This window comes from Rhizomucor pusillus (assembly GCF_041956525.1).
Source record: "Rhizomucor pusillus strain CBS 183.67 unplaced genomic scaffold VTP01scaffold_24, whole genome shotgun sequence".
Taxonomy (NCBI): domain Eukaryota; kingdom Fungi; phylum Mucoromycota; class Mucoromycetes; order Mucorales; family Lichtheimiaceae; genus Rhizomucor; species Rhizomucor pusillus.
The window spans coordinates 66,887-84,391 of NW_027192166.1; the positions used below are offsets into that span (position 1 = coordinate 66,887).

At 45.1% G+C, this 17,505-nt stretch overlaps 6 protein-coding genes across 6 annotated transcripts; 1 reads left to right on the forward strand and 5 right to left on the reverse strand.

Annotated features, from left to right (window-relative positions):
* Nucleotides 1-21: 21 nt before the first annotated feature.
* Nucleotides 22-1,722, reverse strand: VTP01DRAFT_5654 (uncharacterized protein; the record flags this gene model as incomplete). The annotated part of the gene is made up of 4 exons (XM_069384470.1): nt 22-478; nt 540-752; nt 820-1,187; nt 1,258-1,722. The coding sequence occupies 4 exons, from the start codon at nt 1,720-1,722 to the stop codon at nt 22-24; spliced, it is 1,503 nt and encodes a 500-aa protein (XP_069235096.1).
* Nucleotides 1,723-2,328: 606 nt separating this feature from the next.
* On the reverse strand, nt 2,329-5,560 carry VTP01DRAFT_5655 (uncharacterized protein; the record flags this gene model as incomplete). Its single annotated transcript, XM_069384471.1, has 16 exons — nt 2,329-2,388; nt 2,446-2,686; nt 2,748-2,956; nt 3,021-3,161; nt 3,232-3,311; nt 3,369-3,627; nt 3,683-3,940; nt 3,994-4,124; nt 4,185-4,278; nt 4,333-4,401; nt 4,458-4,615; nt 4,680-4,821; nt 4,878-5,048; nt 5,114-5,193; nt 5,267-5,358; nt 5,427-5,560. The coding sequence occupies 16 exons, from the start codon at nt 5,558-5,560 to the stop codon at nt 2,329-2,331; spliced, it is 2,319 nt and encodes a 772-aa protein (XP_069235097.1).
* Nucleotides 5,561-5,859: 299 nt separating this feature from the next.
* VTP01DRAFT_5656 (uncharacterized protein) lies at nt 5,860-12,017 on the reverse strand (the record flags this gene model as incomplete). Its single annotated transcript, XM_069384472.1, has 20 exons — nt 5,860-5,949; nt 6,007-6,171; nt 6,229-6,330; nt 6,396-6,517; nt 6,581-7,103; nt 7,183-7,416; nt 7,476-8,439; nt 8,497-8,584; nt 8,642-8,918; nt 8,983-9,336; nt 9,396-9,455; nt 9,514-9,798; nt 9,866-10,006; nt 10,066-10,665; nt 10,729-10,928; nt 10,995-11,122; nt 11,189-11,426; nt 11,490-11,622; nt 11,683-11,843; nt 11,939-12,017. The coding sequence occupies 20 exons, from the start codon at nt 12,015-12,017 to the stop codon at nt 5,860-5,862; spliced, it is 4,944 nt and encodes a 1,647-aa protein (XP_069235098.1).
* A 159-nt stretch (nt 12,018-12,176) lies between these two features.
* On the reverse strand, nt 12,177-12,860 carry VTP01DRAFT_5657 (uncharacterized protein; the record flags this gene model as incomplete). Its single annotated transcript, XM_069384473.1, has 4 exons — nt 12,177-12,404; nt 12,504-12,671; nt 12,732-12,782; nt 12,840-12,860. 4 exons carry the CDS (start codon nt 12,858-12,860, stop codon nt 12,177-12,179), a joined length of 468 nt encoding a protein of 155 aa, XP_069235099.1.
* Nucleotides 12,861-12,956: 96 nt separating this feature from the next.
* VTP01DRAFT_5658 (uncharacterized protein) lies at nt 12,957-13,645 on the reverse strand (the record flags this gene model as incomplete). Its single annotated transcript, XM_069384474.1, has 4 exons — nt 12,957-13,055; nt 13,121-13,172; nt 13,238-13,287; nt 13,370-13,645. The coding sequence occupies 4 exons, from the start codon at nt 13,643-13,645 to the stop codon at nt 12,957-12,959; spliced, it is 477 nt and encodes a 158-aa protein (XP_069235100.1).
* Nucleotides 13,646-14,804: 1,159 nt separating this feature from the next.
* Nucleotides 14,805-17,475, forward strand: VTP01DRAFT_5659 (uncharacterized protein; the record flags this gene model as incomplete). Its single annotated transcript, XM_069384475.1, has 8 exons — nt 14,805-15,087; nt 15,160-15,387; nt 15,488-15,520; nt 15,596-15,794; nt 15,852-15,936; nt 16,009-16,062; nt 16,133-16,498; nt 16,570-17,475. 8 exons carry the CDS (start codon nt 14,805-14,807, stop codon nt 17,473-17,475), a joined length of 2,154 nt encoding a protein of 717 aa, XP_069235101.1.
* Between the last annotated feature and the right edge of the window lie 30 nt (nt 17,476-17,505).

Consider the following 17,505-nt stretch of genomic DNA (forward strand, 5'->3'; position numbering starts at 1 on the left):
TAAACTGAAACATTGCCCGACCTAGTGCATGGGATTTACAGGTAACTGAGACATCAGCGACGCGATAACAAACATCAGCGTCAGAGTGATCGTCGGCTGCAACGCATGGGCTGCAGAGTACAGCTCCCCAAACACCTCAAAAGTCCTATTGTCGATTGGATCGGCAAACAATAGATTGGCTCGCAGCAAATCATCATCATCTGTAGCATTTGCGTTAGTAGGGAGACCGACGTTGATGGCGTTATCCAGCACCATCTTGTTTGCATTGTTTTGACTATCGATCTTGAAATCCTCGGTCAATAAACTGGATGTGTTCTTGAGAATTTCCTGCATCTGCACCGGTGTGTAATCACCGCTGGATAGCAACAGTGCAATGGCTCCCGTCACATGCGGTGCAGCCATTGAAGTGCCTGTCAGCGTGTGCGTCGCTCGATCGTCGTCGTTGTATATGGATACAATATCTGTGCCGGGCGCAAAGCTACGAAAGTACATCAATTTGAAAATGGATAAAGGCTTTCTTGTTTCCTCCAGAAACTTACAGATCAACGCATTTGCCAAAGTTGGAGTAATAAGCAATGGAATCATCTTGGTCAATAGCGCCGACAGTAATTGCTCCAGGTGCCGAGCCTGGGGAATATTTGCATGCATCTTCGCCGTAATTGCCAGCAGCGATAACTACATGGATTCCGAGTGCAACAGCCTCTTCAATGGCATCGTTGGCTGCCTGGCTGTACATGGCACCCAGCGATAAACTATCGAGAAGTTGTTAGCGAATTGCATCATCCCTCTGTATTTCTCTTACGACTATATAACTCTTACTTTACAATCGTCTTTGTACCATTGACATGCTGCTGGACAACCCAATCGAGTCCTTTGAGCAAGTCCGAGAGCATACCGTTACCGTCGGCATCCAGGGTCTTGACAGATACGATGTTGGCCTTTTTGGCAACGCCGTACTCTGTTCCACAGCACACACCGGCGACGAACGTGCCATGTCCGTTAGGGTCGGACTCGGGATCAGAGTCGCTTTCAATGACCGAAGGACCATATGTAACGCGATCCTGTATGTCTGTGTGATTGCCGTAAATACCGGTATCAAGGATGTACACTGTTACACCGGCGCCTTGGCGCGTAGGGAACCGAAATTCGCCGTTCAATCCTGTACGCTGATCAATCCGGTCCAATCCCTACATATATATGCTGGTAAGTACCTGGCCATACTCTTTTTGCTGCGACGCTCCAGCACTTGCTACTAACCCAACTAGGAGGATCTGTCTGCACAAGTTCCTGAAGGGAAACCGGAATATCCTTCTCCCAGTAATGGACAGGATTGCTTTTGCTTTGGATGTTCGTCGCAAGCAAGTGCTCGAACGATCGCGCATAGAATTCGCCCGAGTACCACTGGAATTTGCCGATTGTCGAGTATTGGAGTTTGGGTTGCACGTTATTTTTGAGATTAATGGTTGCACTGAGGTTAGCCGTCGTCGAGTTTAATTGCGGCAAACCATGATGCTGTTGGACTTGTCGAATGTGGTCGCTAATGGCTGTTTCTGAAAGGTTAGGTTTAAATACGACAATGTATCGCTCTATCTGGTCAGTGTTGTTGAGCTGAGGAGTCGGTGCAATTGCGGCGCTGGTCAAGGATAGCCATGCCACTAAAGTAAGCAATGACAGGAAAAAAGGTCGAAAATCAAGGGATGGGGATAGGATGCTGCCGCTCATGGCATGACACCAATTGCTTAAACAGAACTAGTTGTAAATGAATAGGCAAGTGTAAAAAGATTTTGGCATCAGAAATCGAAAAAATCGATTTTCCAAGGCAAAATCGAACAAGAAAGGAAAAAGAAAGTAAGTAGAGGAGAGAAGAGAGGAAAATGAACCTTCAAAGGGAAAAAAACCTTGTCGCTTTGACCTTGTTGCTGGGCCGGCCCGAAATCATAGAGTCCGTCGCACAGACGGGCAAGTTGCACAAATAATCATCATTGTTTGTGCACCCAGGGGCAAACATTCAATTCAGCATACCAATGGAAAGCTCCATCACCTCATTCTAATAAAGAGTGCACATTCGTCTTCTTGTTCCTGCTACTCAAGATGGACTTTGTCAATTAATCCGATATTTTGGTGATTTGACTCGTCCCTGTTCATTCCATATTCAACCCGCCGACAGTAACATCAACACTGCAGTGAACTAGAATGGGATATCTGGCTGACATAGGGTGATCTTTCTCGAATCCATTGCATTCGTAGCTCCATTTAATGAGAAGAAATCTGGTTCAACAAAGCAAAACAAGCTTTCTAGGCCAGTTCAAACCGAGAAATTTTATTGTATTATGCAACGTAGCTGTACATATCCTTCTGGCCTTCTACTCTTTCGATAAATTCTTTTTCCTATTGGAAAGATATGATTAGCAGCACTTTTGCGTATATGCAAGATTCCAAACATACCAGAAGAATGTCGATACATTTCTTAATATCAGGCACTCGTGGTTTGAACCTTGACTGTAGCTGTGTGATAACCTCTTCGATCAACGCCACGTGTTTCATCACTTTACGCGTTTTCATGATTCGTACAATAGCAGCCTGCATCAAATACTTTCGATCCTCTTCGATTGTCTTGTGCGTTTCATCGGTCTCCACCTTTTGCTCCGTCTTCATTTGCAAATTAAGATTGATGCGGACTTTTTTGCTGCAGCGCAATGTCAGTATGTACGTATTAATACAGCTTTATCTTTGCAGACGATTGATACCTCTTAAAGTCCATGTTGAGATCATAGCGCGATCCGTTGTCGCCTACTTTCTCACCCTCTCCGAGCAACAAAACTTTTGCCTTAACGAGAATACCCAACGCAGGGTTCAATGCTTCTGGTGATAAAGCAGTGCTCCGCTGCAAATCTTCATATGTGTAGCTGGTTGCGCTGTTGTACTGCAATAGGACGCCCATCTGGTATGCAGATACCTTTATGAAATTCATATGTCAGCGTTTCTGTACGTTACTTGCACTTTCCCGGCATTATTCATACCTGGAACGTGTAACCAGCTTTGCTGGCTTTCAGATAATTGGTCTTGAGTTCAGCTTTGCAGAACTGGAAAAGCCAGTTGAGTTTGCGCCCAGAGTGTTCATTTTGATAGAACTTCTGGAAACGATCATAAGTTTTAACCACCTTCACAAAAGATGATTGACGTTAGATATGTAAGCCAAGAACATTACGTTGTACGCATTTTTCAACTTACATCGTCAGGAATATTGAAAGAAGTGGAAGGCGCAGACAAAGGCCATTGACCAGCGCCCAATACGAGAATATTAAAATCGACTATATTTATACTTGGTTAGCTGGATGTTAATCACAAAAGCGTTCTGTTTCAGTTACCATTAGAACCACTGCTGTCATAGTTTTGGGACATGCGATCTTTAAACTTATCGTTTAATTCCTTGCTGAGAGACATATCCGTCAACATGCGCTGCAACTTGGATGTGTATTCAAAGCCGCATGCTTCCTTCAATTTGGAAATCATGCTTCCCTCAGCATCATCGGATGCAGATGTACCATTCACCAAACGTTTGGCAAGCATTCTTGAATAGAATTTCTGGAAAACATCCTTATCTTCAACGTATTTGAAGACAGTCATCTATTTCGCGGGCGTTAACTAATCGCATATAACTTCGTGTAAACGTTGAACTTACGATACTGTTGAGGATATCCTCCAATTCGTTCTCCTCAGGGTTCTTGGCACTCTTCTTGAGCAAAGAATCGCAGAAACGGGCGAGCAATTCAGGCGACTTGGATGTGGAGTTCTTGCATACTTTGTTACGGTTAACAAATTCGCCACAAGCCTTATCCAAAGCAGCCACGAAGCCGGGCTCGCCGCTAAACGCGGACTGGACAAGGTCATTGTATTTACGATGGACCTCGAGCAATGCATCCACGTACGTTTTAGGATCCTAGGTAAAAAAGTTAGAACCGACATAGATACGCAAACTCTTTAAATACGTACGACTGTCTCTTGCTCCGCAATTCTCTCAATAGCTCCCAGGCCGGCTTTTCTAACGTGTGCTTCAAAGCGCAAACGCAAGGGATCAAGACCCTCGGGAATGCGTGCCAGCAATGTGTACATTCGATGCAGATCTGTCATCCATTGAGAACCGTGTACATGAAAGATCATAAATAATTTTCTTTAAGACATACCATCTTGTTTATCAAGGTCGATTAAGCTCTGGAATCCTTCCCAGATAGCTTCTGTGTGGTTTTTGACTAGAACTGTTTCACATTTTGAAATGAGCTATGGTGAAGGACGATTAGCTCAGTAATCTACCGAGAGATTAGGATGTCTTACAGGCTTATGCGTTGATTCATGCAAGTAAAGTTGGACTCTATTTTCTTCTTCACCCAAGCGGATATCAGCCTAAAGCAATCGATAAATGCACCATATTTGCTTAAAGTACACGTTAGCAAAAATACCTTCTTCATGTAATCCGGAACACTGTTCTCGCTAATGAACTTTTCCGACTCTGTAGTATAGTATACTTCTGTAGCTTGGATAAATGGTGTTTCGAAGAACTCCCTATATACATCGAGATTCGATTTGGTGGAATCGGTGGTGTCCAGACCAAGAGATACTAAACAAATACAGGATGTAAGGAATTCCAATATATTCCCGTTAGTATATACATTGGAACCTACCAAAAGAATCCACAATGTTCTTGACGAGGCTTGTTTCAATTGTTTCGCCGTTTCTCTCCCTCTCGATAAGTTTTAGTACAGCCGCTATAACATTGTGATGTACAAATTGGAACATGTGTCGCTTCCAACAGACCAGCGTAAGCTAAGCAGGGGAATTTAGCATAAGCGGAACATCGTTTTTTCATCAGTTAGACATACTGTGAAGACATCGTAAACACCATTCTTTCTATCCTCGTCAATTTCACGTTTGACCCAGTACCGATTGAGATACATGAAAATGTTATTGACTACTCGAGCGGCAGTGGTATAACGAATCCATTGTTTGGTATAGTACTGTAATAATGCTTCATCCATGTACTGTTCGGATTCCTGTCTCAAAAAATACATAAATTTCTCGAACGTGGGAACAGCAATCTTCTTTGAAATGGTTTTACCGTTCTGATCTTTGTCAAATGTCTTTCTAACCAGTTGCTTAAACTCGAATACAGTTCAGCACCGATCAAATGTGTAGCAGCTAGAAAGAAAAAAAGCGAAACCAATTGGTAAATATTTACTCTGCAGACATGGAATGGATAAATAAACGTTACCGCGAGCAGCTAACGCTCCTGATCCACCGGTGTAGCCTCCAGCTGCTGACGTTTGTGGTGGGCTCCCACGAGCGCAGTAGTTGTGCACGGCACTGGATATTGATAGGCAGTTGAGTATATTATCTGATAGAAGAAGACCCAGTGCTAGGTGACAAGTTACCTGTAGAGGATAGAGTAGCGCGTACGATCAAGACCTTCCTCAAGTCTGTTCATAATCTGATCGAGACCGGCTGCGAGAAAGTCCCATGTCGCGTTGAAGTCGTTTGCGGGCGGTAATTGCGCAATGTTGCTCATTTAAGTTTACGGGTGTACAGATTGAACCGGACGAGTACAAATCGTGACGTAGAGTGAAAAGAAGAAGTAGAGAGGTATAATTCAAGCTTTCTGATCCTTATCCAGTGGAGAGGCTTGCTGCGTCCAAGGGAAAGGGGAAGAGGGACCAAAATGGGAGATCGTGAGGCGCGGAGCATAAGGAATACGTCATCTGGTTTTCGTACCATCACACATTGCAACTTCTTAACGGGAAAGAGGGGTATTTTCGTATTCTTTTTTACAAAAAGGATATAAAATAACTAGATAATAATACTAAATGTTTAGGATGAACCGACGGCCGTAGCATGGACAGCCGCCTCGTTGCGATACTGAGCAAGCAGAGCTAGCCTTCGAAGTCTTGTCAATTTAAGCTACAAATAAGCAACCGTTAGAAACGGTAACACAGCAACGCAGGTGTATGAACATACCCAGGCTGGAAGGTAGATAGTTAGTTCCGTCTTGCGAGGCGCTGGAATCTCGTAAGGATTTGTGGTATCATCTAGAGAAACCGAGTCAAGCAGTAAAACGTCGCTCTTGTCTGCGTTTGCAACGCGATCCGCCACAGCTTTCACAATTTCTGGTCGCATAGGATTCTACAGGGCATATGTAAGTATGTACTAGGAGGACACAAACGTTGCATTTACACCTACTTCGTAATCAGCTGCCTGATATTGCGTTATCAATTTCTGGATTTGTGTTGGAGAAAGAATCCAGCACATATCGAATAGATGATCCACATCTTCGATTGTGGCCTAACATACATGCTTGTTAAAAGTTCTATTCTATATCCAGTTTTCAACGTGTATCCAATAGATACCTTTTTGCTTTGCAATAGCTTTGCAGCCTGTAGCAAATGCTCCAGTTGCAGAGTACCTTCTGGCATCTCGTGGCTCTTGCACCATTCTTCAAGACGTGTGCAGTTGTACTGGATTTGCATCGCTGGATAACGTTTGTATTAGTAAGTACAAGATCCTACTAATTGCTTTGTATACTACTACTTGCCTCGCTTCCACGATGAGAAGTTCTTGCGCATAAGCAGGTCGTTGAAAGAAGTGACGCCAATAAGCTTGAGCAATTCCGTCATAACTTGGTTGGCAACAGCGCGTTCCATGTAGTAGCACTTCATGGTTCTCCAAATTCTGTTCAAGAAATTAAGCAAATCATCCATGGTAAAAGATTGCTGCGCTCCAGCTGCTGCGCTCTTGCTGAAGAAACGACCCGTATCTCGAGAAACGAAACCAGGAAGAGACTGGCCTTCTATAATTGCAGGTATCACCATCTTGTTGGCACGTCTTTTGAGTTCTTTCATCCAGGCATGGAATATGGTATCTTCAAGTGCTTGCAATTCGTATTTCAAAGTTTCAAGCAGCTTTCCAAAATCGTGAGCGTGTCCTTTGCGTTTAGTAGAGCTGGATCGCACATCGCGCTCGTGGTCGTGTTCTGCTTTTGTTATAAGCGAGAACAATTCATGCGTGTTGGTCAACCAGAAAGCACAGGGAGTCATTGCTTGGTCGCCCGTCAAGCTCTACGTATATTTATTTTCAAATAAAGAAAGGTCTCGTTAGTAAACGATGTGTTGCCTAGATGATCCTGCAGGTACTTACAAGACATTGTTTCTGTATAGTATCCATAACGTTAAACAGCAACCGTTCAGATTCCTGCATACGGCCATGCTGCCACATCTCAGTGACGCACAAGCCGATAGTATGCGCCGGGAAGAAGACTTCTTTTTGTGATGGTGGATTCTGCAGACTAGGCAACGGCATTCGAAGTCTTGTGATAAGACCTTCCATGATTTCTTCCTGAAGACCTTCCTCCTCATGCAGAATCCTGGCCACCTATGTAGATAAAAATCGTTAAGCTTGTATTCACCAATGTACGTATCATCAACACTAACCTCTTCCTCTGGATGATCTCCTATGTCCTCAGAAAAGCTGTTGCTTCTTGGTCCACGCAGATTGCTAAACTGATGAATGGACGTTGGTCGCGGCATCTTTGCGGGCAGATCAGGTCTGGTTGCATCCGTCGGAGACTTTGGCCCTTTGGATACAGTATCAAGGGTGCTGTAGCGGCGTGCAATCTTGGTGGCTGACGGACCACTCTGCAATCGACTGGGTGGCCGAGGCTTTGGTGCTTCAGTCTCTTCTGCGTCCTTATCAACAGGCGACTCTGTGCGTTTGATAGGCGAAGGAGAGAGACGTCGCGCAGTTCCATTGCTCCTACTGGGTGCCAAGGTGGGAGCACTGGCGCCCGATTGTTGCCGTCGTGGTTGGTTAATAAGTTGAGCGAGTTGTGCTTTTAGAGCCGACACTTGACTTCTCAGCTCTACAAGCTCGTTTTCATCTGGTGCACTCTTGGCCTTTTCGGTGGCCTCCTCCAAAGCTTTTTGAAGTCTACTGTTTTCATTCTTCTGGCTGGTCAACTCTTGATTCAGCTGCGATACATCTCGTTCCAAAGTTTTGATCTTGTCCAAGGAAATACGATGTTCAGCTTCGACCTTTTCCTTTTGCTGCTTGAGTTCATCCCATTGGTCTTGCGGGACGGTGGGTTCCTGGAGCTTCGACTCCAACGTCTTGTTTTTCTTTTCTAGTTTTTCGTGTTTCTCCATCCAGGTACGAATTTGGGCTTCTAGCTGCGTAGAGCGATCGTTTGCGGCTTTACAATCTTCTTTGAGACCAGTGATCGTCTGTGTGAGCTCCACGATTTTGTTTTCCAGCTGGTAAGATATCTCCTTAAAGTGATGAGCAGAACGTGCTTCATTTCGTAGTTCAATAAAGCCCTTGCGGGCAATGCGACGGCGGATGCAAGACTGCAGTTGAATAATGAATGCAGCTTTGGCCTGCATCTGTTTTCTTGCAAACCTACACAGCATAAAGTCAGTTTTGGATAAAAAGGCATCTTGATAAACAGGCTCTTACCAGCCGCGCACCAGCCGCTGTATCTGCAATGCAGCGTGATTTTCGCGCAAGACAACCAAGGTACGTTGTCCAATATGCTTTCGGATAGCTAATGGGAAAATTAGTTGTCTACAACATGCGGTTGATTAGAAAATAGATCATGTACCTGTTTGTAAGGACAGAACAAAACCGAGTTGCGCAAGATATGCCTTGCGTGCGGAGTACCGGCGCCAAGCTGTTTGAATCTTGAGAGCAGCTCGTTCTTGTCGAAAATGCTGAAGACAGCTCTGGGCAGCCTTTTTGCGTGCAATACACTGTAGTTGGAGTGCCAAGCTACGAATGCGCAGATATCTCGTTCGGCAGATGTATCGTCTAATATTCTTTTGTATGAGCGTAGCGCAGTAATTGAATCTATCTGCGCGCAGTTTCTCCATATATGCCAGCTGGAACAAACGTTGATGTCAGTTTCCCTGCGATAATGGTTGTAAAAGCAACAATTAAACAAACCTGGCCAGCCCGGAAGAATATCTTGGTCGTTCCGACTTGATACTTGTCCTTATCTTTGATACATGTATCCAGGATCAAATTACAGAGAGCGGGGATATCGGATGCGTCCTTGTTATCCCAGTGCTTGGATGATACGAGAGCATAGTACCGATCCGCAAACTCTTCAAACGTCCATCGCGAAGGGTAACCAGCGCAGCTGATGCGAATTGTCTCCAAAACACCGCAAGCTCGTAGTTGAGATAATACCATAAGTGGTTCAAAAACCCAGGCCGTCTTTGCCTCGTTCGGCTTGATACAACGAATGTAGTGGACATTGGTGCTTCCAACGGTCTCCATAAGATTGATAAGAGATAGCTAGGATGCATCTAAAGTCACTAAAAACTGACCAAATGTAAGATGGTGAGTAGTATTACCTTGAAAATAGAACCCAGAGTAGGTTTTCTAAACGAGGTACTTATCCGCTTATTGTCTGCCTATAAAAAGTTTTTAATTCTCACGTTTTAACAAACTTATAGCGTTGTAGTTACAAACCGTTGGCGATGTAGGGTTGTTTGCGGATGCACGGTTGAGTACATCTTTCAAGAAGTCGAATTCCGAGGTCTGCAGCAAAGCAAGGTGCTCATCTGGCACTGTATCCTTGTTCTTATCCAAGAATCCTTCCGACTCGTATTGTACGTCGTGAGCGTAGTGTGCAATGATAAAAGCACTGTCGCCAAATCGAGGCTTTTTGAAGAAATTCTTGAAGGTCGCGTTGGAAAAGTTTTGATACAGTTTCTGGCAAAAACCTTGGTCTGTTCCTGCTGGAAGTCGCGATTCCTATTGCAAAGCGGATCAGCACAAGACGTAACTTCAAATTGGTGTAGTTTTCCGGAGATCTACTTGCCTCATCCAGCAGAGATAGAACACCGAGCTTGCTTTCAATGAGCTCAATGCATTTTTGGTTGTCTGTGAACTCGATAAAGTTCCAATTTATCTTTTCACGGACATATTCCTCCTGCTCCAACTTGAAAACATGCTGGTTGAACTGTAAGCAGAGCAGTCGTTAGCTTTCAGCATATCAACGAGTTTAGTACAACTGCGTACCTGTTGCTGCAGTTTTTCGTTGGCATAGTTGATACAAAATTGCTCAAAAGAGTTCTTCTTAAAGTGTTCAAAACCGTAGATATCCAAAACACCAATGAATGTTGTTACGTTCTGTGAGTCTTTGCAAGCTAGGCTGTCGTTGATTACGCCGACAAGCCATTCAAACAAGTTGGCGTAAACATATTTAGCAACCGAATCCTTGACAGTTACTGCTTGGGCTGGAGTCAAGTTGGTCACAATCTTTTCCGATCTAGTTACGATCTGTTTTCGGATGATCCACTTGCGGAACTCGGACGAATTGATGCCCATGAGCCTCGTTGCCACGAGCAACGCGGCGTCATCCTCAGCAAGCATAGCGTCGGCCCTGCCAGTAACCTGGATGTTACCAATATGCAGCAGAGCCGCCAGGAGACGGAAGATTTTCCATTGCAGCTGCACAGATAAGCCTACAGTTGAAAGTGCTCGCTGTGTTGCCTCAAACTCTGCAACATCGTCGACGTTTGGAATCGTGCCTGTTCCACTTTGATTCAAATAATGGAAATTTGTATAGTCGCCAAGTTCGAATTCGCGTTTTTCAGAAAGCGGTGCTCCTGCACAGAGCTATGTCGACTTTGTAAGAGATAAAAAGTACTTCAATTATGTCAAATATATAATTTCACCAACCTGATAAAATATATGATAGTTGCGTTCGGTTGCTGGCTGGAATATCAAGCGAGATCGTTCAAGTAGATACGTCCTAATTTTGGCACCAACAATGTTGGCTCCATTATCAAACTGAATCTCTATGTATTTCCCAAAACGCGAACTGTTGTCATTGCGTGTAGTTTTGGCGTTGCCAAATGCTTCCATGATAGGGTTTGTGGCTGTATTTTTTTTGCGTTGCATCAGATTGCCTGGTTCTGTGTAACTCTTACACTTTCACAACTTGCCCAAGATCTGCTCTTCGACTTCCGTCATTGCGCCGTTCGCTTTTTTCTTCTTGCCCAGCGACTCTTGATCATCGGCGGTCGCGAAATATCGCATGATATATTTTGCGCTGACTGTTTTGCCAGCACCGCTGAAAATTCCGGTGGCATTAGCTTGAATGATAACTCTTTCCTCCTACCTTGTATCATGTACATACCTTTCACCAGAGACAACGATCGTCTGGTTCATTTTCTCGTGTATCATGCATCTGTACGCATCCTCTGCTATCGCAAAAAGATGCGGTTCCAGCTCTCCACGTCTCTTTCCGGAATATTGCTGTACGATATCGGGATCATACAGCGCAACTCGATCGAATGGGTTGACGGCAATGAGGACAATGCCGGAATATGTATATATCAGTCTTTGCACGTAGCGTGTCCTGATGGTATTGAGCACTGTGTATCTTGCATTAATATCAAAAGGTGTAGTAGGCTCTCGGGAATGCATATATTGCTAACCTGACGGCTCGTTCAAGTGACTCAAGTTTGTTAGGTCGTCAGTGTACTCCATTTTCGGTGGATTTCGTAGAGGTGGGAGAGAATCTCCACCATTCTTTTCTATCGCTGCCACTGAGTCTTCGAACACATATTCCTAGCAAGTATCAAGACGATCAGCAAGACCGTATATCTGCAATGGACGCGTAAAAGATACCTTGCCGTCTGCATCGCCTTGAAAGACCAGTCGCACTTTGCCGTCTTGCACTGTGTTGGATACACAGGTCGCTGATACCCAAGCTTCCTCCTTGTCGGCGAACCATGCCTTGGTTCCCGGCGTGTATACTTCAACTGCCTGAAGCGTAGCCGCCATAACGCCTTAATGTTTTCGTGCAAACGCGTGTGAGACCTTTTCTCCCCTCACGTCAGGCACTGACGTCTCTTTTATTCGTAGCCGTGACACTGCAGCGTACCTCTTTTGTTACGGAAAGAAAGCAGTTGAGGAAGAAAAAAGGTCAAACGAGCAACTTGAAACAGGCGGCGACTCAACATTGGTTGTACAAACCTAACGCAAAGCGCGCGTGGTTCCAGGGCAAGCTGCAGTTGTCCTTTCCTTGTTCCAAAGCAATATTGCTGGAATGGGAGTATTCGAAATATAACATAACTGGTGACTTTACTCCTATTATTTATTCTTGTACATCTATTCTTGTTCTAATCCTTTTGAACGTCAAAGCCTTCTTTCTTCCAAGCTACAAATCCACCTTTTAAGCTCTTGATATTGTCCTTGTTGTACCCCATACGAATAAGAGATTCAGCGGCCATGATACTTCGTAGTCCGCCGGCACAGTAGAGTACGATAGGTTTGTCAGATTCCGGAGGTACAACATCTTCGACGGTCAGCTCCAAAACGCCGCGCGAAAGACAAACAGCGTTGGGGATCTATGCAGATCGACTCAATTTCAATAATTGCCCTTATAGGAATATGCAGATGTATTTTTGATAGAGAGAGGGAGAGGGAGAGAGAGAGAGAGAAAGTACCTTTCCTGTTTTCTGCCACTCAGGTCCTTCGCGGACGTCGATAATGATCGGCTGATGCTGAGCACCTGCAAGCTCGGTTTTCAGCTCGGATGGGCTGACTTCCTTTATCTGCAACGACTCTTTTGTCTGCTTAACAAGGTCAGACCATCTACTCTGAGCAATAGAGGCCTAGCTTGCTGCTGTCAATCGGTTGTTGCAAATCGCGGCCTCACTAGCTCTGTTACTTACGACCGAGAAAGGGCGCATGGCTGCTCGAGCAACGAGAAGCTTGGAAGTTGCCTAGACACGCTCCTTTAGCTTTACATGGGGCCATTCTCACATAGGAATGCATACTACCTGTCGGTACATTGGTAGCATCGCGAAAGGGTGAACAAACTGCTTCAAATATGGCGTGCGCGAGAGCACTGATGGACTTTTTGTGTCACGTAATCTCTCCCCGCAAAAACACCTTTATTACTTTTCTACCAGGTAACAGAGTGCGGATACTAGGTCTCCATTCTCCTTTCTCAATGCCTTTTCCGCTTCTACTCTTGAAACTTGCATTTGAGCAATCTGTATATACATCATTGTAAGTCACTTAGTAATGAATATCCTTAATCGAATAAATGGATACTTGCAATGAATTCTACATCCTTCTTGTTCAATGGCGCTGCTCCTTGAGGTTTCGCACTAAACACGTATTTGTATCAATATATAAGAAAAGCCATCATCTTGGGAACTTGCAGCCTACGTACCTTGTCTTTTGCTTGTGACATTTTGCAGCATCTTGGAGGAACGTCAAGGACTATTTACGTATACATATCCATTGTACCAATAAATACGTTATTTGCCATTTGGTTACGTAGTTATCCTTTATTTACACTCACCTTGCCAAGTTTATTTGCATCAACTTGCCTCTGTGCAAGTTCTTCGTTGACGTAGTTTGTGACGTTTTTCATGTCTTTCTTTGCCTCACCCTTGACACCCGATTCCACTGGTTCAGAATCATCGACATCGTCGTCCGCCGCTGCTTTGGCTGACGATTGAGGAGAGCTGTTATGTTTGGACACGGGCTTGTTGGGCGATGGCGTCGCCATCCTTGAACTACGCTTGCTGTTGAGGAGGAGAATACTGGCGGAGCTACACGCAGTCTCTGTCGGCATTGACGGCAGTCGGTGGCAACCGGTGCTAGCAGACCTGGCATCAATGCACCTTATATGCAAACGCGGATATCAAACAATTAATGGGACTAGCTTTCGTAGCAATGCTTCAGATCAATTGCCGATATTCAAGATAGGAGATAAACCTCACTGAGTCAAATATAGTTTTCTAAAGTTGATGCCTGTATGTCACGACGATACATAGTTACATATTGGGCTAATCCACAACTCACTAGAATATGCTTTTTTCTCGCTTGGAACGTGAAAGAAGTCCTAAGCATTATCTCAAGCAAATGATTTCAATGGATTGAAATATTATTCATGATTTAGATACTCGTGGAAAAGCCGGAGATGTGTAATATGCAAGATTAACACGGCCATAGCCGCGCTCTTGCTCGTGCAGTGATCCTGCTGATTCGCTGGGTTCATGAAATGATTGTGCCACGAAAATCCGCTCTTCTCAGGATCTGGAAGCGGGTAGATACAGTAAGCAAGCACACAAGTCCCGTCTGCCTATCAGACGCTGCTATGTAATCAAATCGAGCGGAATTAAATGCTACATACCATTTTTCCAGATCTTCGATTCCCCGCCCGAATGTCATAACCAGAGGTGTCACAAAGCAGAAGCATGAAGAACTTCCGTATTGACTGTTAGCCACTACTATTCTAGCTGGCTAGCTAGCTGCTGCTGCAGGTCCAGTTATATTTGTTTGTTTTCATCGCCTTGGTCGCACGTAACAAGCACATGCAAGCGTTCGCTGACTACAGAAAGTCGCATGGTTCGGACATCTGAGACAAAGCAGAGCGCGCTCCTTAGTCTGCAATTGTATGCGGCGATGGTGTAGCAGCAGTCATGCAAAGCAAAGTTTTACATCACCCGACCTTGCTGGGCACCTAGCAGCCAATGAGCTCCGGCTTATTCAGCAGCGGCCCACGCTGACAAGCAAACCGCGCAGACGATGGGAACCTGTGTGCTCGCAAAGTCACCGGGTGCTGTGTCTCAAATAGATATCGTCGATCGACAGTATCGTCTGTGCCAGGATTAAAACATGACGGATGGAAAAAACTCTAGCCGGACCTATATAAGAATGGCAAACATGTATCTGCTATGTAGGCTCCACAGTCTTTCAATCAACTCCCTGCTCTTTTTTCTACTCTACGGATGAAAGCCGGTTCGCTTCTCGGAATTGTTGCAAGCGTTGCACTCTTGCTCCAGCAGCAAGTAGCTTTTGCTGAAGAAACATGCGCTTTTCAAAACCCTGTTGGTGATAACAGCGAAGATGCGAAAGCCGCCCAGCTCAAGGCTTTCACGCGCAACGACGCTGGCACTCAAGAAACTACGAACTTTGGTCAGCTTGTAAACAACACGGACAGTTTGAAGGCTGGTTTGCGCGGCCCTACACTGCTTGAAGACTTTATGATGCGTGAAAAGATCATGCACTTTGGTACGTATTATTGTATCTAAACCTTCAATTGATTTTGTATTTATTGTAACCATGCAATTATCTTTCGTGTAGACCATGAACGAATTCCCGAGCGCGCGGTACACGCTCGAGGTGTCGGTGCCCACGGCTACTTTGAACCCTACGCTGACTGGGGCAACATCACCGCTGCCAAGTTCTTGCGTGAACCTGGCAAAAGAACGCCGGTCTTTGTGCGATTCTCGACCGTGCTTGGTTCCCGTGGCTCGCCTGACACTGTTCGCGACGTTCGCGGTTTTGCTACTCGGTTCTACACCGAGGAGGGTTTGTGGGATCTAGGCAAGTTTTTAATTCTTTTTTCGGTGTAGACAGAAACTTTATTCTTTTTTTCGAGTGCAAGAACTTATAACCGCGTTGTATATAGTCGGAAACGCCATTGCACCGTTCTTTGTACAGGGTAAGCTTCCCGATGATAGGATTTGCTGCTTATCCGTGGTGAACATTTGCTGATGACCACTGCTATTTTACATAGACGGTATCAAGTTCCCAGACTTGATCCACGCTGGCAAACCAGAGCCAGACAAGGAAGTTCCTCAAGCCGGTACAGCTCACGAAACTGCCTATGATTTCTTCGCCGAATTCCCAGAAACTTTGCACACTGTTTTCTGGGCTCTCTCTGGTCGCGGTATTCCGAGAAGTTTCCGTCAAGTTGAAGGTTTTGGTGTCCATACGTAAGTCTGGATAAACCGATTGCGTTGCTGCCCATTTTGCTAACTCCAGACCACCAGATTCCGATTAATCAACGAGGAAGGCAAGTCTGTGTTTGTCAAGTTCCACTGGAAACCTCTCCAGGGTCTCTCCAACCTTGTTTGGGTGAGTTATTTAAAACAGTCGTTAGTAACTCTATGTCAGTAAGCTAATATATAAATCAATCGTTTTGAACAGGATGAAGCGCAGAAGATAGCTGGAAAGGATATCGATTTCCACAGAAACGATCTGGTGAGTCTTGGACATGGACAAAGAAAAATGTTCACCGAATTGTGATTAACTATTCTTGTTATACGCTCAGTATACTGCTATTGAGCGTGGCGACTATCCAGAATGGGAACTCGGTGTACAGATCATACCTGAGGAAGACGAAGACAAGTTTGACTTTGATCTCTTGGACCCTACCAAGATTGTTCCCGAGTCTTTGGTTCCTGTGACGCGTATCGGCAAGATGGTATTAAACCGCAACGTTAACAACTACTTTTCGGAGACGGAGCAAGTTACCTTCCACCCTGGTCACATTGTTCGCGGTATTGGCTTTACCAACGATCCTTTGCTTCAAGGCCGTCTGTTCAGTTACTTGGACACACAGTTGAACCGTATGAACTCGGCCAATTTCATGCAAATCCCCATCAACCGACCTATCAACGCTGTGCACAATAACCAGGTAAATTTCAATAGGCCTGACTTTCATTGTTACCATTCCCGTAACTTAACCATGGTATTTCTTGTAAAAAGAGGGACGGCTACCTCCAAATGAACACGTTTATCGGCAATGTCGCCTACCACCCGAATGGTCTCCAACGTAACACGCCTTCGATGGTCGACCCTGACCAAGGTGGATACATTGACTATCCGGAGGAAATCCATGGCAAAAAGCAACGTGGACGCAGCGCCAAATTCTTTGATTACTACTCGCAAGCTCAACTGTTCTACAACTCTCTGACCCCGGCTGAGAAGCAACAGATGATCGATGGTCTCCGCTTCGAGATAGGCAAGTCCAAGTCGCTGGACGTTCGCAAGCGTATGATCAATGTCATCAATCATGTCGATAACGACCTTGCTCGTCGTATCGCTAAGTCTATCAATGTCCCCTTGCCCGAAAAAATTGTCGAGAACAAGAACCAGACGTCCACTGGTCTTTCCATTGAATTGTATCCCAAACCTGACAACATTCGCACCCGCACGGTCGCTATTCTGACAGCTCCAGGTACCAATACCGAAGAAGCTAAGGCCATGTATGACTATCTTGCTTCGGAAGGTGCCTACGTTGACTATGTCGGTGTTAACCTCGGTGATCAAGGCGGTCTGAACATTACTGCTACGTATCTGCATACCTCGTCTGTCCTTTACGATGCTCTCTACGTCCCCGGCGGTGAAAAGGGTATCAAGGTCTTGTCAGACAATGTGAGCGAGTTCCCGTACGATGAACCCAAGGTCTTTGTTCTCGATGCCTATCGCCACGGAAAGCCTATTGCAGCTTCCAGCGAAGGTGTCAAGTTTATCAACTCTGCCGTCAATATGGATATCCAAGACAAGGACGGTGTAGTCACTGGGTCCGCTGGCAGCGACCTCCAAACAGAATTCAAGAAAGCGCTCATCCAGCAGCGATTCTGGTCACGATTGCCGCTTGATCGTGACTAAAGTATATAGAATATCTCTTAGGAGTTAATG